At 42.9% G+C, this 20,574-nt stretch overlaps 1 protein-coding gene across 1 annotated transcript in view; it reads right to left on the minus strand.

Annotated features, from left to right (window-relative positions):
• The window catches only part of FNDC3B (fibronectin type III domain containing 3B), a 175,206-nt gene that overhangs the window by 86,441 nt on the left and 68,191 nt on the right, over positions 1-20,574 (minus strand). Inside the window, exons 4-5 of the mRNA XM_082766959.1 lie at positions 9,891-9,967; positions 1,659-1,902 (exon numbers count right to left, since the gene is read on the minus strand). Of these exons, the coding sequence (XP_082623085.1) occupies positions 1,659-1,902; positions 9,891-9,967 (321 nt within the window). The remainder of the gene's footprint in view (positions 1-1,658; positions 1,903-9,890; positions 9,968-20,574) is intronic.

Genomic DNA, 20,574 nt, shown 5'->3' on the forward strand with positions numbered 1-20,574 from the left:
ATTAAATACGTTCCCCACCTCAATATGTTCTTTACAATCTTGCTACACCCATTCATGCGTTATCACGAACACTTGTGCAGCAAGCAGGCATCCCACCCAGTATCAGTAGCCTTGTTTTAAGCTGAGATCACCGTGTGTACTGTATTATAACTCTCCAAGTCGTTTCAACTAGCTAGATTCTTTCTTTTCTATTCCTCTGCTGTCTGGTCCTTTACCTTTCCTTTTCTGGTTACACAATCATATTTAGATTCTCACACCAACTACCTGGTTAAGAACAGCGTGATACAAATAAATACATTTCTGTTTATAGTACAAGCCATTGGGCAAGTGGGAAATGGTGGATTAATACTCATGAGTACAATAGTCACCACTTCAATTATTTTAGTGTCACAAGTATAGGTCATTCCAGCAAGGCAAACAAAGATTTATTTATTTTCTTAATTTATGTTTAAGTTGAAACAGCCTCTTACTATCCGAAGGCTATAGAAATATTCAACATCTACTTTGCTAGTAGCTGAAAGCCCTTGTGTTTACCTAACACGCTCCAATGCTTGCACACAACACTTTGTTAAACTCCCTGACAAAGTGCACTGCTCCTTTCACAAGAGAAAAACTCCTCACCTGTTTATCTGATGGGCTGCAGTGGTACTTTCCCATTCCCTTCCCTCAGGAAAAGGAAGTTAACTATCAGCTGTAATGTCCATTCCCTTTTAGAAGTTGAGGTCTGTTGTTCAACAGAAACTTCAAAGATCAGCATCACTAGATACGTCTCTTTCTGCCTCTTCCTCCCCGTACCAAAAAAGCCTTACTTCTGGTGATAAGGCATTTGCATATTCTTTACAAAGTGTAATAACTCCATGTATTTTGGCAGTAAAATCATGAATCCAGAACTGATTTCCACGTTAAGCATCTCAAGTACCTTTGCTGATTACTTTTTTGGTTAATGCCCTCTTTCAGGTTACACCAAGACTTATTTCCAGGATGGAAGGGACACAACAGTGCTAGTTCAGCCAGAAACATGCTGCTTTCTCTCCTTTTATTGCCATTATTCACTTATGGCCTGATGAGGGTTGCCATGCTACCCTCTGGTATCAGACGCTGCTTTTTGGTGACTGACTGCCCAGTCTCAACCAGAACAACAATCAGCAAATGCCTGTTGTTTCTTGGAAAACCTCTGTGGCTGTGACCTGCTGGGGGGCAGAAAGCACACTGCTGCCAACAGGAAGCGGTATTCAGCTTTTCCCACTGGAAATGACTGTGGCAAGTCCTGCTCAGATCTAGCCCTCCTTTTCCACCCCCATTCCCAAGCCAGGACTGACAAATTTTGTCTTTGGCTTTTCTGTACAAAGCTGCATCGTGACAACGCAGAACAATCAGCGTGACTCACCGCTCTCGTTTGGAACACAGGATGAGGATTGTTTCCACTGTATTTACAAATTAAGTTAAAATTTTCTTTGTGTCTGCAACCTAGAGTTGCAACATTGGATTGTCTTGCCTTGCTGGACTTGGGGTGGTGACACACCCTGACACTTGAAGAAGAATCCCTGCAGGGAAAACCTCTCCCTAAATTCTCTAATCCATTTGCCACTCTTGGTTACACTACCCCTTAGATCCCCCTGAAAACAGGTGTGAAACGCCAGTACCTCCTCCCAACTCACCTTGTTCTCCGTATATTGTAGGGGGAAGATGATGCTGTGGGAAAAACTGTGGTGGCATGTCCCCGGGTCCAGTGACAGGAGGATAAAACGCTGTATGAGAGTTGTGAATGAAGTGGGGATGGTGCGCCAGGTACGGAGGTAAGTGGTGGGTGGGAGAGATGGCCGAGGGGTAGCTGGGCGGGTAACACTCCGGAGACTGCGGGGTAACCACCACCCTCCGAACGCCGGTGTTGTCTTCTATCACCTGCAAGGGAAGGCAGGGAAAGGAGCTCACGTTATGCAGCACAGTTTGCAAACAGCACTGGTTGTGGTTTGTTCTCCTGTTAGAAAATGGTTGGGCCTCCGGTTTATTCATAAGCACATTTCTAAAATTACTATCAGCACAAGCAACCATAGCGGTGATGTGGCTTTTTTTTGGAGGCACAGATAGCCACACTCATCACTGGGAGACTAATTATTGCCAGTGATAACTATGTGGGTAAGGGACAACATAAATACCCCGTGTTTAGAGAGCAAAGCAATTAAGAAAGGAATAGAAAGCACCAAAATAAGAGTACTCATTAGGACCAATCTTACCTTCTGCACATCAAATTCCTACTGCTGATTTGGACAGGGCTATTTGAGGGAGTACAGGGTAAGGAACAGCTGGAAATTAACTGGCATTGCTATTGTGTGTGCACAGAGCTGTAAGCTGCAGGAATGTGTTGTGTTGACACCCTTTTTCAAAAGACTCGCGCTGTTCACAACAGGTATCTGTTAAAAGCAAACCACAGGGTAGAAGTTTTCTTCTGCTAGAGAGCTCGTCTATATGTCCATGCAAATCTACCCTCAAATATGCATAGCTTGGCCCCGAAGACCATAGTCAAAGCATGTAAAAACAGATGTAGGAAGGTGGAAATGTGCTTAGGCTGAAAATAGTTTTTCAGCTTATATTTTTTCCAGAGCTGTATTTCTGGAGAACAGTCAACCAGCCCAATTTCGGTCCAGACCTACGAGCCAAGCTTTTCTTGAAGCTTATTCAAAAAAACCTCTGCCATTTCTGGAACTTCACAATACAGCCACATAGAACAGTTAATATTACTTTGATTCCATGTGTAGAAACGCATAAGGTAGAAAAACATGAAGGAAGCAATACTCTAGTTTCAGACAACCAACAGGCTGGTCACAAAATGTTTTTTCTAAACTGATTGATGACACACGGGGAATAAATAACGTATGGGATGTGTGAGAGAAGTGAACGGCACACCTTAGGGTCCCATCATTGGCAGCACAGACAAAAGGGCAAAGAACAAAGCTTGCTGACGTGTTGATGAAGACAACCCATGCTAAGGTTTTGGCAGGGGAAGTCTAGCACATTTTAAGCATCTGCCAGAAGATGCTGCCACTTTCAGCCGTTTGCCACCACATTTGCTGGAGACATCCAACCTCGCCAGCCGCATCAGCAGAAGAAAACCTGTGAAGGATTCCCACGCCCCACTGACTCCAGTAACATCATCGTGTCTTAGCCGAAACCACAAGAAATCATTTACGCTGATATACCCTGAGCTGAAGCAATCGTGGCATGGGCACACAATTGTTTCTGCTGACTCTTGCAGGGTGACGAGCCTTGTTTAATACACAGTGCCAGAGCCGTGAGCAGCAATGCTCCAGCAAACACAAGCCCATGTCTCAGGCATCATCTGAGCAATTTGCACAGGGTAAGACTCAACCAGCATTAGCTGACCCAGTTCTTCACTGACGCCTGTTGTGTCCCAGGGCTATGTGAATTTATGCCGGTCAGCTATGGGCTGAGACCACAGACATGGACACTCTGAGGGCTAGCTGGCTTCCTTACAGAAGGAAATTTTCTCCAGAAAGCCATTCAGTCACTTGTAATTGATGTTTCACATTAAAAAATGCGTTGCTCGCTATGCCGAATAACCAGAATAGGAATTGTTTAGCTTAAAGTACTTTTCCTAACTTCTAACTTTACAACCTAAGCTAGCAATTTGTCATCTCCTAGCTTTAAATTTCAAAGATGCTGAAGAGTCCTCAAAAGACAGCTGAATGCCAGTGACAGACCAGCACTCCATTTTGCCCGCTGAGTTTTCAGGCCTCTGATCTCCCTTACCAGGTTCTGCTCAACCTCCACTGCCCTCGTCCATGTATCGGGGCTGCACTCCAATTCAGAGAATGGGGCAATCTGTACTTACTGAAAAGTAAAGCAATTTATTTAAGACTCTGTATGAAAATGCAGAAACCCTCTCAGACTTTCATCATCTCCTAACTTAGCTGAGATAGCACAGTTCCTGCATTCTGACCTGTGAAGTTTTCGTCCTGGCTTGCACCAGGCTAAGCCCCAGAGATGATTTCGGTGTTCCAGAGAGGTTCAAGCCCCTATCTGTGCATCTAGAGCAGACTACATATGGATTTTGTGACCTAGATGAAAGATGAATATGTTAAAAAGCAGACTTAGACAGAAAGCCTGTACTGTGTAGCAGCACCTCATGTAAACCGATACTTGAATTATTATAATTTCTCTTCCTGAAGTATCTTCTAGAAAGCAGGGAGGAAGCCTCAAAGCCTCTTTGATGGCCTTTTTGATGAAATTCTGCTGCTGCTGAAGCTGCAGAACATCAGCAGCAGTGAGAGAAAAGCCAGAGAGCCGGGGATGAGCCAGCCTTCCAAATGACTTTCGTCAAGAAGCTGAGAGACTGATGTCTTTTGTTTCCTCCAGGCCACAAATGCTTACGGCATGCTTATTACTTCATGTGCATGTGTTCCAGTGAACGCAGAGACACAGGGGATCTTGCAAGAAGCTACTTTATTTCCTTGCCCTACAGGACATTTCCTCTCTAAACTAGGATTTATAGATAGATATGTAAATTTCTGAAGATTCGCATTCAACCTTTAAATATGATATTCTGTCCTTAACAGGTCATAAAACTGGCAATCCAATGGATTAGGTTTTATATGCATTAAGTAACTAGAAAACCAGGACTGGTTAAGAATGCAGATACCTCCTGATTTATAAAACCTGCAGTGTGTAAATTTTAGCAGCACCATTCTGGGAGATGACACTTTTTCCATTTATCAAATACAGAGTAAATGAGTTTTCAACCATTAATGTAAATAACATAACTTAGCAGAGGGCTTAAAATTTGCTACTTAAAGAAGAAATTTGCAGTTCTTTGCATCTGCTTCAAACGGTGTCATGAAGACCATAAATTTGTCAGGAAACGCACTGCCTACCAAGCTGCCTCTAAGTCAGTGCCCAGAAGCAATGCTGAGGTCTCCAGATATAACTGCAGTATTCAAAGTAATTGTTAGTATTAATTTTAGCAGTTTGCATCTACAGAAAGCAAGTATTTCTGAGCATTTGGCACTTAGAGCCAAATTGTCATTATTTTGTGCTCTTCAAACAGTTACTAGTTAAATTGTCTTTTGCAATTATCCTTTTTGTGCTTGCTGGTGTAACAGGCACGCAACTTCAATAACAGTACCATTACAGTGTAGTTCTGTGCGGTTATTGCCACATTTTCAGAAGCCTAATTACTAAGTTGGGTGCATGATCTTTAAGGAGAACCTGGATGAACATCTCTCCTACACAATAAAGTTGCCTCCCCTGTTGGTTGCCGTGTTTTGAGGATAGTATTTTTAATATTATTTGTTTTACATTAAATATCTCACCGTAGCAATGTAAACTCCATCTAAATGAGATAATTCACATCTTCTAAGTATATCACTCCTCCAAGTTCTCTACTTTTCTCCACTGAAACTTAGTGTTACATCCCCAGGAAACACAGAGGCAGGTTCATTTTGTACAGGTAAGCTGTACCGGTGTTTTCCTAAATTCTGGTTAAAGGAATACAGTCATCGTCTTCTGTAACACATCAACTGAACGGGCACAGTGCAGCAATATGGAATACACCTCCACTCCCTTTCAAAAATCTATTCTTATTTCATTAAACCTAGTGTGCAAGATTCAGCAAGGACATCTGGAGCATGGCCACTGGGCAGACCATGACCAGTACTTCGGGAATTTCATAAACTAAGTTGAACCTTCGCTCATAAATCAATCTGTACCAGAAAACAGTACAGAATGAGCTCATCTGCAAGGAACTCAGATGTCAACAATTTATTTATTCACTTAATTTTTTAAGGATGCCAATCCAAGATCATGCCAGTTCCGACAAGTTTGGCGTCGCTACCTTTGTCATCCATTGAGTACAAACACCAGTGTTACATCTGCACTTTCAACTTGGAAAGCATGGGTGAACATCCATAACACTGGAAAAAACGCTAGCATATTTTAAATCTAGAATGATACACACTTCCAGGGCCAGTAGTCTTGAACTGAAAAGGCTCATCACTTTATGGCTCGCTCTGTTAAGTATGAGATCTGCAAAACCCTCCTGAGGTTCAGTGTTAGCGAGGATCATCTTGTTCAAGGGTGACTCGACTGATCGCAGCCCCCAACATACAAAGAGCAGCTCTGTGAGCACTAAGCCATACAGAAACAGAGCCTGTGGCTAAAAGCTTATGCTAGATGAATTCAGTTTGGATGAGAATACCTCCCAGTGCAGAGAATCAGTGAATCATTAAGGTTGGAAAAGCCCTCCAAGATCATCTGGTCCAACCATCCCCCTGCCACCAATATCAGCCGCTAAACCATGCCCCTAAGCACCACGTGAGAATTTACCAGAAACCAAATCCCGAGGTTGTGATGGATTTTCTACCACTTCAAATGTCATTTAAAGACTCCCCTCCTTCTAGAAGTCACGGTCTGCTTCCATCAATGCCGTGTGCTCGATGCAGGAATGCCGAGCCGCAGGACGATGGCTCGAGCTGTGCAGTGGAGCCCACGCGACCCCGGCGCTGCCTCCTGACCAGAGCAGCCTTATCAGCACTGTGCACACTTCACACTCGGATCACTCCCTGAGTGCTTTAGCCTTAAAATATCTGCGGCGGAGACTGCATATTAACAACTCCGTAAATAAAACCAAAAGTGGAGTTTCATGCCAACTTTTCATGTCCAACTACATATGAGTAATTCCTCAAACTCCGTGGAATTACTCCAGATTTACTTAAGTGCGAGCAGTCCTCAGCCAATAGCCCTAAGCAAGCAAGTTCACGATCATGGCTTTTGATATGATATTTCCATTTTTCAAGTTCCCATCAGAACACCCCAAACCCCCTTCCCTCCTCCCTAACACACACCATGAAAAGCAGAAATAAAAATGCAGGAGGATGTCCCCAAATTTGGATGCTCAGCATCCAAATGACGACCTCAACCTTTGGTCTGTGCTGATGTGGGGAGGCCGGAGTGCCCCGGGAGCCAGGAGGAGGCACTGGGCCGCCAGCCCAAGGGAAGGCAGCCTCACACCCACGTCCCAGCACAGGGCTTGCTCCCTGCCTGCCTCGCCGTGCAGCAGGGAAGCAGCTCCATCCGCAGCTCAGAGCCAGGCCTGGGATTAGGAGCTTGTGCCCAGCTCCTGGCATGCCATAGGAGTTGCTCCCTTCTCTTCCACAATTCAACAGCTACAGCCAAAGTCGTTGATGTCGCACTAATTTAATACAAATTTCTCTACATTGCCAGCTTCCACGACTGACTTGTACAGCAGCAATACTGTCTACCTACAGCACAGTAGGGAACTTTTTCTCTTCTGTATTTTATTAACCCTTATGCAACAAATATTTGCAGAGACATCCACTCTGATATCATAGTTCATACCTGCCTGAGGTGCACAGAGCTTTGCTCAAAAGCAAATGCAGAGTAAGTGGCTGCACTTTGCCTGCCTTTGAAAGAAAAACCATCCCGTGGAAGATCTGTATGGGGTGTGTGTATTTGCTTTCTACTGTTTTTTTCCACCCTGGCAAAGCCTCATCATCAAAAACATCTCCGTAACTTCATCAAACCCAGCTTCCAATCATGACTACTAATATGGTCCTTGAAGTCTAGAAATAGAATCGATCTCCATTTCCGCCAGCTTCCGACAGAGCTGATCTCGCAGGGCACGCAGCCTCCTGCCAGCTCCTTTTGCTGATCACTTCCACAGTACCAAAGAGGTACCGATGTATCATTCTAACTAACGTAAAATTTAAGGCTAATGCTCACAGTTCCAACAGGCTTGGCATAGCAAAACGGAAAAAAGATTTCATGTCTTTTCTGAATAGCACTGCTACTTCTCCGCTGGGGTATCTGCTTTCTGCCTACACGCTTTGGGGACAAATCAAACTAAAAATCAAATGTGTTTTGATTCATATCTCAGAGAGCTTTAATTTGCTTTTTTATAGCCTTTCCCATGCCACTTTAAATTGAAGTTGTGCTCTTATTGTTCATCATGAAATGGTGCTTTAAACTATGAGACAACAAAGCAACAAGAGCAAATAAGGCACGAAGATTTTATTACAATAAGAACTAATTTGATTACTACACACTTTCAACCATTATTTAATATGAAGCAATCTGAAAGGCAAGAGGTTCACTCTCCACACAGCAGAACATGCACTCTGCTGCTGAAAAGCACCGAATACACTGTTTTCTCCTAAACTTAACAGCATATTTCCAGTTACCTGGATTTTTTTTTTTCCAGAGGAGGCTTTTTATTTTTATTGGTTAAGTACTTGAGGGTTTATTTAGTGGGACTATTAGGGTGAATCACAAAAAGCAGACAAGAGGAACCAAGTTCAGACAAAGGTACAGCTGTAAGACTTCGATCGCGTGGTTGAAAGCATTTCAGCCATACTCAGCCACTTGTCTTAGTACAGGAACTGAGAGGTCTAAGCACTTTAATAACAAAAAGGTGTTAAAGTTATTTCATAGGAAGAGCAAATCCTTTAAAAAATAAAACCAAATGGGTTCTCATCTATTAAAACATGAGGAACAGAGAAGTCAGCCTGCAGTACAAGTCCTGTACGTTGTTGTAGGTACCACTCGTGAAGAGGAGCCCCATGTGCTATGAAACACGCACGGGGAGTAAACACAATTTCACTGTTCCACCTCTAAGATCACCTAGTCCAACCTTTAACCTAGCACTGCCAAGTCACCATGTCACTAAGCTCTACATCTACACATTTTTTGAAGACCTCCGGAGGGATGGCGTGACTTAGCTGCTTCCCCGGGCAGCACTCCTTCCACCTGCTGGATACAGAGCAAAGCAAAACCATGCTTCCTTCTTGCAGCTGCTACTCAAACATCCAGGAGCAGCCAAAATATAAGACAATCTCCCAGCTATGCATTCAAATGGAGGTGCACTCTTGGAATCCTGCAGAGGTTCTTAGAATTTCGGCATTTCTCATACACTGTAGTCGTCCCTTGGATATCTGCACAATGTGGGCTCTCTGTTAAATTAGGTGAGCCCATGACGAGCACTAAAAGCATTGCAAATGCTGTCTCAAGGTGCAACCAGCTAGGGGCAGGCTGGGAGCAGGCACCCTGCTGTCCTACGTGTGCTTGCTCCTAGCCCAGGGTCCAGCCTTCGGCTGAGCCTTTCAGGCTATGCTTTTTAAGAGACAGAAGGTTAACAACGTCCTCCGTACTTGAGGCATGTTTTCACTGAGGCGAGTTAAAATACCACAGAGTGATTGCAGTATTTTGTGGGATTTCAGCATGACGCCATCCACAATTTTTCAGAATTAGACAACCTCACATGTTTCTTGGGGAGGGGAAGGGATTCCAGGACACCATACATTTTCTGCTTAACGAGATGTCAAGATGTATGCATCCAAAGCTCTTATGTTATCCATCAATGAGATACGAAATGCTTTGCATATTTTTAATAAAACTCTCGGTCTAGTACACAGCTCAATGAAACTGAAAAAATGATCAGACTTACTGTATTATTTGCACTTCCTCTGCTTTTTTTTTTTTGCTTTTTTTTTAAAAAAAAAAACAAAAAACAAAAAACAAAAAAACTATAGAAAGCCTCTAAGCTTTGCAGAAGATGAAAGGAGAACAAATGATCAGGTCATCTAAAGTAGCTGCTCAAGAGCTCTAAAACCTAACACCTTTGTAAAAAGCTTTTTCCACCTTTTTTCCATAAATACAAAACAGATAATTAAATCATACATAGTGTGTGCAAATGCACATGTATGCTCGTGTTCAAGTATGTGTGTACTGTCAGTAAAGAAGAAGACTATGAAAAGGGATAACTTTCATTAATATTTTAAATTACACTTCAACCAGGTAGACTTCTCTATATGATCAATGCTATTGCTTTTATCTACACTTTAATTCTTCCAGAAGCATACCTGTGAGATATAACCGGGAGGCACATGAATAGGGGGAATGGATCCATTGGGTGACATCATGGGAACCTCCGCTGGCCCTAATAAAAAAGGAGAAAAAAAGATTTATTTTTCAGTTAAAAGAAATTGCACAATTGCTCAAAAAAAGGTTAAAAATAGATTTATTTTAGAAGCCTACAATAACAAAATGATCAGCTCCAGTCATTTCTGGTGTGTGGAAAATGCCTTGTGCCATCACACTGAGAATAAGATCATTGTTCAATGACTTTAACATATATTCTGCTGAAATAATATTTTCATCATAAAACAGCTAAAACACAGGCTTTATATTACCCACTGATCAACTTATACTGCATTAAGCAGTAACACAATATGTCCTTTAGCAGCCCACAATTCCTATATTGAAATCTGGTTAAGTTATTCTTGCTGAAGGCATGGAAGCTCAGAACAAAGCAGAAACTGTGCGGCCTGGAATTAGGCAGCTCCCAAGGAAAGCGTCCAATTGTACCAAAAATCACATATGCGAAAAGCTATCTATCTATTTAAGAATGCACAAAGACCAAATTCATTATCTCAGCTATTCAGACTAACCTTGGAATGTGGTTATACAAGCAAGAAGCTTATGGTTTCCACTCCGAAATCCAGCCCTGAGCGTGCCAGTTCCCTTTGGAGGCACTGAGTACAAGTATAACAAAGCAAGTGCCATAATCATTCAACTTTGCAAACACAGCCTCACAGCTACAAGAAAGCGTCCAGATAAAATGGAAACAGTTGACTCAGTTGCTGGTTGATTTAGCCATTAAGACCAGAAACATCACCCAGAACAGTCAATAAAAAGAAACCCCCAAGCACCAGACAGATGTTTGCTGTGAGAATTTACTGTTTTGAAAAGTTAATTTAATTACTTTCTTATTACGCATGCAAATGTTTATACTAATCCGTTCATCTAGCATTTGCCACAGCCTGTGAAAATATCCATGGTCAAACTCTTAAGAAGAGCTCAGGGAGAGCTCTGCGCTTTGTAACCGTGAATGGAATTTTAGTTTTGACCAATACTATAAAAAAAAACCCACAACCTTCTTGGACGTCCTTCTCGGACATCAGGCATCTCCAAATTATTCTAGAAAAGGAAGCCAAGAGGCTCCAGCCATACGTGGGATGTCACGGCTGGGGCTTTGCCTATCAGCACAGCAGTGACCGCTCCAAACGCCCAGACAGGTCCAGTGAAATCTCCAGAAACAAAGCGAGCCACGGCTTGTTTTCTGGTATCAGCAAAACCAGTCTGCATTAAAGGACAGAGAAGCTGTCCCCTATCCACGTGTATCTTTGTAGTCTTCAGGCTGTGCACGGCACAGCGAGCAGCTCTCTCCTCACCCTCGCAAAGCGCACGCTGCGCACAGGAACCCACCTGTGCCATTTGCATCTCTCTGATGCTGGCTCATTTTCTCTACCCGGTTATTTATAGCCTGATCAGCACATATGGTTTCTACCAGTCACAACTACATTTGAAATATGATAATTTATCAAGTGTATTAAGCACGTGAAAACTCCTGAAGTTTAAATTTTTATTCTTTCAGAAGTCATTACAAGCATGTGGTTCTGCTGCTCTTAAGGCTTTCCTGCACTTAACTACGTAGGGAACTTCACCCATATTACAGCCCCACTAGGAAAAAAAGGCTTTATTACTCCTTTTTCTTTTTTTTCCCACCTCATTCTATAGCCCTTTCAATGTTGTCTCCCCAGATAAAGCTCCCGTAGTCAACAATTTCAGTAGGCATGGAAAAAACCAACAGCATGAGCAGCAAGCAATTACTGGCAGGGTGAAGTTATCGGTTAAATGGCTCTGTTTAAACCCATAAAAAAATATGAAGTGACAATTGGTTCAGAGGGAGCTTTTCAGAAGTAGTATTTGAGTAAATGTATTTTTCCTATCAGAAAAAATCTTTACAAATCTCTGTTGAGGAATGCGTTTTTATACTTCCCTCTGAACCTCTGGTTCCACACACTGCCAAGTTTCACGCCGCCGTTAGTTGGGCAATACACAGCCACACGTAACAGCCCACATGGGCACACACAAGACAACACTTTGTCATGGGAGTTCAAAACACACGACATTATCAAGTGCTGGTCAGTTCCTCAGGATGAAACGTGCCTGAGAATGGGTGAGATGGATGATTAGCATTGTTACACAACCCATTCCTTCTCAGGGGTTTCTCAAACCTGAAAAACTGAGAGAAAAGCATCTTCGTAAGATGAAAAAAATGAACCCAACATTTAAGTAGAACAATTCAGATGTTACTACAAGTGGATAATACCTAAGAGAATAAAGCCTTTAATCTGTTTCAAGCCCAAACCAAAATTCTGTCTACATATGGTCACCACTGCCCTAGCTGGTCTCTCTCAAAAATACGTTGGAAATACATTCCAAAATGGAAGAGTTTTGGAATTTCTACGTATAGATCAGCTAGTCACTATACGACAACTAACTTGAGAATCACTTAACTCGGCACAGCTCATCATCTGTCCTGCAAAATCTTTTGCCAATTGCTCATATGGAGTAGCAATCTACTGGCAGGAAGAAATCAAACTCCCACACTGATACTGTTGACTGTAACACTTCCATTCCAATAAAAAAAGATTGTGTTTTATCATCAAAACGTGCACCGTGCAAGATGATCCTTAACCTTGCGCACGACCCACAAACTGTTAAAGTCATTTGGAAAACAGGTTTTAAAAGAATGACAGCCTAGTGATTTGCAGTGAGGTTTTGTTTCCAGTGCTTTGATTTCAAGGCTAGCCAAATGACTTTAGCATACATTATTTCATCTCTCTCATCAATGGTATCAAAACAACTTCAAGTGGCAGTGCGTAATATACAGGGCCCATCTCTGTGGCACGACAAGACTCAGAATTACTAAAGATTGTTCTTGCAGTGAGACCACTCCCCACTTCCCCGTTTAACGTTAAAACAAAATCAAACCATTTTTTGTGGTGGTGGTGGTGAGGGTGCTTTATTTATTTATAATTTGTTTAATATGTTTAACTGTTAAAAAGTAAATATTTAGAAAAGGATGTTCCTCAATTAGTTATAGGAAGGATATAAGTTTCCCCTAGGGTATTTTAGAGCCTTGCAAGTTTTAATTGAAGCTCATGGTTCAACACAAACTTTAACTGACCTGAGGAAAAGTCATTCTGCTCTGACCTGGATGCTGTACACTGCAATGAGCTTGCTTTAACAGTTTTTGAGCCTGTTAACAAACGAAGGCTGTCTCCTGAGTTCACAATGAAACCGAGCCAGAAGAGATTTGGCCACCTCTGCTCACAAAGCCAGAGTCCAAATTCCACTCTGAGCTCCAACATCGTAAACAGAGAGCACCTCCACCAGCTGCTGGAGGGCTGGCTGCCTCCGAAACACAGGTGCAAGGAACCCCTTGCCCTGCTCGGCAGCTCGCGGGCTGCAGGCGCTGGAGTCTCCCCAGGCCGGGGACAGAGCACGCTTCGCCCGAACCGTGAGAGCATCAAGGGTTCATTTTCCCAGCACATTTGTAATCAAGGGACAGCACAAGAGCAACTCAGCTTCATAGCGTGGCAGAGCTAATTAATAGTTTGATGCCTTGGTGAGAGCCTGTCCTCCTCCTACAGCTACACGCTGCCTCCTCGCTGCTGCTCTGTCACTCAGCTCGCGGTGTGGGAGCTAAATATTGTGACCATTTCTAGATGACAAAAACATTTACCAAATCTCTGGCTTAAAAAAAAAGAAAAAGGAAAAAGAAAAAAGAAAAAACCAGCTGCACATCCAGTACAACAAAAATAACAATTACTCTATTCCTTCTTGTACTGCGGCATTTTATATGAAGCTGCAGATGAACCCAAGTCTACCTCAATTTTCTTCCTTGTACTGACCCTGCCAAGGAGGCTGCTCTGCCATGGGGACTGCCAGCTCTTTTGTCCCTTTTGATTCTTTCGGGAATCATGTCACAATCTGCTTGAGGAATTTTTGCCCTAAGGTTTTCAAGGCTAACTACAGCCTCAGTTTCAGTCCACGACACTTGCAAAATTCTTGTATAAAAGCAGTTTTGTAATCAGTATTGTTTTGCTCTTTTTTTCTGAGCGACCTTTTATGGATACATTAAAGGTTTCTTTAGCTTAATTAGTTTTCTTCTTTTAATTACAGAAGCCAAAATCTGTCATTTCAATTCCTCTGGCTGTAGCAATGCATCTTGCCTGTTTCTTCCTTTCCACGCAACATTATAGGGCAAAGAGGTCATTGCACTTCACTGTTTTCCTTTCCTGACTGCTACAGATAAATGCATTGAATTTCTCTCTTGCTAAACCATGTCCACTGCAGAATATCATTCACATCCAGTTCCAGCCCCCACGTTTTACTAGATGTTTGCACTGGCCATGCTGCAGACCTTGTTCCTAAGACCCAAACCCCTCCTGGTTTCAGGATGAAGTTCACATCCTGACCAATTACTGAAAGCTGAAGTTCATGAACAGCTCAGCGAAATCTCAGCACTGTTTATAGCAAATATGTACTGACCTACAATTTCATCCTATAACATCCACATTAGCACAGAAACTATATGAGATAGAGTAATTTGGGCAGGGCTTTACTTTGAAATTGAAGAATCTTCTACATTTTACTACAATGAACCTACTGCACCCGTTAAGCAGAAAATGAAACCCAGGCAGGTAAATGCCCTCCCTGTATTTTATAGAGCTTAACAGTTATAATTAATCCATGGAAAACCGCTATGTTCACAGCAAAACTGGTACCGTGACTTTCAACACACAGGGTGCATCTCAGGAAGTGAATCTGTTGAGCAAGAGCTGTGACCGAACGAAAAGGAAAGATAATTAAAGGGCAAATTGGCCTGCTTTGCTAAAACAAATGACCCAGGCCTCGCTGCCCTTGGCAGGGACCCAGGGTTCTGCATTTTCACATGGCCGAGCAGCTGTTCCGGAACAATTTCCTCAATGAAATAAGCACAAACAGGCTCCCTTTCACTGTCAGGCACACACGGCTTCCCTTCCCACTTGGTTATTCTCAAAGCACCCAAATCAGGTGGTGACACTGAAAACAACAAGCTCCACAGGCCTGTCCCCCCCCTCACAGCAGTGGTGCTGAGCGCTCTGCCCGGCCTGCAGGCCACACAGCAAACCTGCTCACTAAGCACAGGTGGCCACGAGCGTGTCAGATCCCTTTATAGAGTCCTACACCTTTCAAGCAGCATCTCAAGAGTTTCCACCTATAAATATCACCATAGCTTTGAGGTGCAGCCCCTCCTAGCCAGGAGCTAGCTCGGATGCTATAGATGCTACTTGCCAGGCTGTGGCGGTGATGGCTGAAACCCTGCACGCCCTCCAGCTGTGATATGAACATTTTCATCCATTAAAATAGGTATAACGGGTTTTAGGAAGATAGTGGTACCATTTACTTACTCTACTCACATGTGGTTAAAGGCAGTGGAAGAGTCAACTCCCATGTGCCTGCTGAAGTTACTAAGACACGGGGTCGTAAGTCTGCTGTGACCAAGACCAGAATATTTTGTTCCTAGATGAGAACAAATTTGTGGACTGAAACTACTCCTCGTTAGGGACAAAAGAAGGAGCAGCTTTTACAAGATTAAGTGCCTGAGGGGGTAAAATGACAGCTGTTCAAAAACCTTTGGAGAGGTCTGGAATGCTGGAAAAATCCCAGCTATGCTGCATTCAACCTACTGGAGGTGGAGCAGGGGAAGGTACAGAAAGACCAGTATCAAACGCAGGGTTAGTGAAAGCACCCAGAGTTTGGCCATCGCCATGGGGCTCATACACAAAGGCAGCTGCATATAGGAAGTTTCAAACTGCTTATGCATAGGTATTTGTCCATTTTCTCAAGACAACCTCATCAGCAGTTAAGGAGATGAATAAAAGGCTGCCTAGTACATGCTTGTAGCATTTCTCAGATTGCCAAAGCTGCTAAACAATTTTCCGTGATTAATTAGGGGGCAGAAGAGGGGATCTTGTTCGCGTGCATGGATTTTGGATCCAACATCAAATGACTTCAAATAAATGTGCGCGAAACATCGAAAATTAATATCAGGCTGAAGCCTGCTGCATCTGCACAGCTTAACCATTGAACAGTTACCTCAATCTGTACGTGCAAACACAGACATTAACAGGGGAGGTTGAATACTTTTGTGTAGGGCAACTACACTCCTTAAACTCCTCTGCAACTTCCATGGCCCCCTCCTCCCACCTTTATTTTTTTCTCAATATGCTTTCTAAATCTTGTGACTATTAGGAGTTACAAATTATAACAATCCTTTACGCATCCCCCTACGCAAATTACCAAATTAATTTGTCAGAAGCATACCAAAAATCAAGTTTAAAAACAAAATGGTCCCTCATAGTTTCAGTGTATTATTGTTACTACCATTAAAGAGTGAATCATGTAGCTATGAACTACACGCATAGCACTTGGATCTTACAGGACTTGGACTGCTGTTTTCAACATGTGTAGACACACTTACTCAACCAAATATCAAATTAAAATGCTCAGAAACGTGTGCCAAAAGCAGACAGCTCACAGAGCTTTTTCTGGCTTATTTACATGACAGCACCTTTGCTGTTTACACTGGAGACTCTTAGAAGTGGTTTATTTTACCTGTGTTAGCCACTTGACCTGCTCCACACGGAGGGAGGCTCAAGTACGTTAGACTTGTAGGTAAACAACTGCACTTTATTCTTTAAAGCAAGAATCACGAGATTTCTATGCAACAATTTTGCTCTGTGTGTCTCCCAGATGTGGTATTCTAATTTGGGGCATATTCTAGAAATACTAAAGTAACTCATAAGAACGAGAAATGAGCTCCAGCGTATCAGTTGCACTGAACATGCTGTGCCTAAAGCTACCGCACTACCCCAAGCTGCTATGCAGAGGCAGTATCACGTCTAAATTTGAAGGGGAAGCTAGTTCAAATATTCATTTTCATCCCTCACAAAGGTATGAATTACTAAATTTCCAAACATCAAATGGCTGATGTTTCAAACATGAAATGTGTGCTGTTATTTTGAGATACTCATCCTGAGCGTGAAGGGCTGTCCCACTTGTCCTCCTGGGGACAAGCACTTGGTCCACATGCAGCCACCCCACGCTGGTGCAGGAGCCAGCAGCAGTGACAACAAGAAGCTTTTGAAGTACAAAGATCATCAAAATGTTCATAAAAGGTTAGACAAGTATACATACTCTGCCACAGAGAGTTGGTGAAGATGACTTCTTCAGGTCTCTTGCTATTCTACATTCCCAGGTGGGTTTTCTTTGTTCCTTTTTATTATTATTATTATTTTTTTTTTAATTGGCCCATATATTCTTGTAGAGTTTCAATTTAGGGACAAATTAATATTTTTGAGTGGATTTTTTTTTTAAATAGAACCAGAACATTTTGCTGCCCTAATCCGAATAAACAAGTCAGATTCTTTTGCTAAAATAAACCTTTTCTGCTGGTTGGCTCATCAGCCGCTACTGCAAAAACACTTGCAAAGAGTATGTTGCAATACTTCAAGCATTGAAAATAAGCATACTCCCATGGCAATTCACCAGATGGGTTACAGATTGTAAATCATAGATGTCTAGACTAAAACACAAGAGACAAACATCTGTCTAAAATCAGTTAGCTTGAATGGCAAATACTGTTAAATAAATTAGGACTACTTTGGAAACAAAGAGAAGAAACAACTACGTTGAAAACATCTGAAATTAATCCATTAGCACACAAGCCACAACACAATAACCTGAAACTGTAGGGACATTCATTATGTGATGAATATGAGCCCAAGATGACGTCCTGACATCTGAAGCAGGAACACAAAAGCGTTTCTTTGACCCAGCCCCAAGCTCCCCCAGCAGGGCTCACGGAGCTCTCCCCGAACATCTGCGTGGAGCGCGGTTGTTATTCTCCTTACTCCACGAGTCAAACTGAGACAAAGGAACGAAACGACTGGTTCAGGGTCACACAGGAAGTCTGTGGGAACGCAACTGGACACGAATCGAGGACACGGTGTAAGTCATAAGACAACACTTAAGACTGAACGAGTCTTGGGACTTTTAGATGGGTAAGGGATCTCTTATGGCACAGAAATGGGTATCTCATGATCTATTTAGAGAAGAAAGGTCCTCTTCAGATCTGCTGCCCTTTTTCTTCTTTTGCATACCTATTTGTTTTATGCTAGAAACACAAGCAGGGCGAGATGAAGAGAAGTTGCACGGAAAACTGCAGCCTGCCCTTCGCAGGGCGGTCTGAGACACGCAGAGCATGAAGCTGAATTCAAAGACAGGGAAACTCATCAAGAAACTGTGGGCAATCCAGACAAAAGATGAGCCCCCACTCAGCATCAGGCTTCCCTTTGGGATCAAAACTCTCACGTTTCAAGTTTCTGCAGTGCCACAGCTTTGAACAGCGAAGGATCAACACCTTCTGGCTGCACCCACAGAGAACTTCCCCAGACCTGTACACCCACCACGCAACCCCTCGCCTCACCATTAGGGAGCGGATGTCGAATGAAAACAGTTTGATTTCTACACCAATCATTAACAACATTGCCATTTACATACCATACAGCACTATTTGCCTGGTATCGATGGAGATTATTTATTTATAGAAGGACAAACACCAAGCCAGGAGAGCATCACAAGGGATGGAAGTTCAGCTATGGGCATTACTTTGCCTTTGCTCTTTTCCAACAGCTTTTCAGTACATTCTAATGATGTAAATGATTTTTTTGGGGGGGTGTGTGCCTGTGTTAGTTTTCTGGCACATTTACGAAGTGGCATTCGCTTGCAGGAAGTTTTGTTCTGTCACAGGTTTCTACAAGTGCTAAACAATCAGCTTTGAGTGCGACTTTCATTAAAGATAATGATAATTATACAACATCAGTTTTCTGCGGCAGCAAAAGAAGATGCTCCAATTATTCATAATATAATTATTACATTTCCATGGCAACTCCAGAATGACTGTACAGTCAGCAACAGATCCAATACCCAGCCAACAATACCGTGGTGTCTTGTGCCCCCAGCGAGGCAGCAATTAGGTGATGGCTATTCTCTGCTTGTCCACCCACAGCGAGCAGCATCACGGAGACAGCAAAAGCCAACGTCAACGTTCAATCCTTCAGCCCTGGCAGTGCTGACAGAACAGCACCAACAACAACCACGGCGAGTTTTGTTCCTGACAAGTCTGGATCCTGGACTCTGGTGAATCATTTTAAACTCGCTGTTTAATGTACTCATCAAAAGCGTGGCAATTAATACCCACCTGTCACAGACACGCATGCTTTATCGCATGGGGAGAGAAGGAAAATCATCAACAGCTTTGGGTGAGGGATGCGAATCCGAGCAGAGCTGTAACAGCAGCTAAGTGAGAAACCCAAACGCAGCAGTCTGCTTTCTCCAGGAGCTCTGCCATCAGCCAAGGTCTAGAAACCCAGTGCACGCTAAGAAACCCTCACCTGCCACCATCTGTTTGTGCTGCCCCTTTGCAATATCCCCATTTCCAGGTGCACATCATGGACACAAGTGAAGCAGAAGTCATGACAAGTTGTATTTACTGGTTAGCAACAAGAAACGGGAATAGCAGCTCATTAAGAATTAAAAGCTGAATAACAAGCTACACCTGCAGCAGAGAAGCCTCAAGCAGAGTACCCTATGAAAAAGGAAGGGGATGGGGAAGGGGAAGGCTGTGACTTGCCAGGCTGTGTGTGAAGGGCCCTGTCGTCCTCCCCTTGCTTTCACTTCCTTTCTTATCTCAAAGCTGAGCTGGTGCAAGGAGCACGTAGCTGAGTAGTCTTTTAAAGCATGCCTCCAGGCCAATGACTGCATTACAACCTTCCAAAAACAAGCATCATCATAAGCCTTGAATTCTTATTTTCCTGTGTCCCCAGGTAAACAATCCCAAGCGCACCAGATGACAGAACAGGGTAGGATTAAGCTCTTCATCTCCGTTGTCCACATCTAAAATCTCCAGTATCAGAGTAAGTGAAATGCCCAAACTCAATACTATAGCTTTCTCAGAGGCATAAAGGGAGGGAAGTGGCAGCTCAGAATGTATATAGTGCATTATTAAATATATATACATATATATCTAAAATGTAAAATTCTGCATCGCAGCTTTGGTCCTTGTGGCTGCAGAAGAACCTGTGCCAGTGAGGTCAAGGGCTGCGTCCAGCACAGCAGCCTTGATGAACCAGCTGGTTAAAACATAAACCTTATTGCCCCGTTTCATTTAAATGATTTTTGAGCATTAAAAAGGGATCGCTTTGTAAAAACTGCTACCGCCATTTGACTCATCCACTTTAAGTGAAAACAAATTTCATACTATACTCCACTACTAACCAGAGCCATTTATGGATATGTTATAGAACCGGGCACCTTATCAAGGCATTTTATCAGCATCTTATAGAGCAGTAAGCTATTCAAACCTCAGAGAATGAATCAACTTCCACCTACAATTAATAATATACCGTGAAGAGCTGACAAACACTCGGATGTGGCTCATTCTTTAAGTTTTCTCACCATCAATGATTGACTACAGCTTATGTCAATACTGCCTGGAGCAGGAGCTGTGGGTATAGAACAGGGGAGCTGTCGCAGCCCAGCCCTTCCTCCCTGCCCTCTGCACAAAAGCCCAGTAACAAACACTTTCTT

The sequence above is a fragment of the Aythya marila genome (assembly GCF_965140915.1).
Source record: "Aythya marila genome assembly, chromosome: 9".
NCBI classification, from domain to species: Eukaryota; Metazoa; Chordata; class Aves; order Anseriformes; family Anatidae; genus Aythya; species Aythya marila.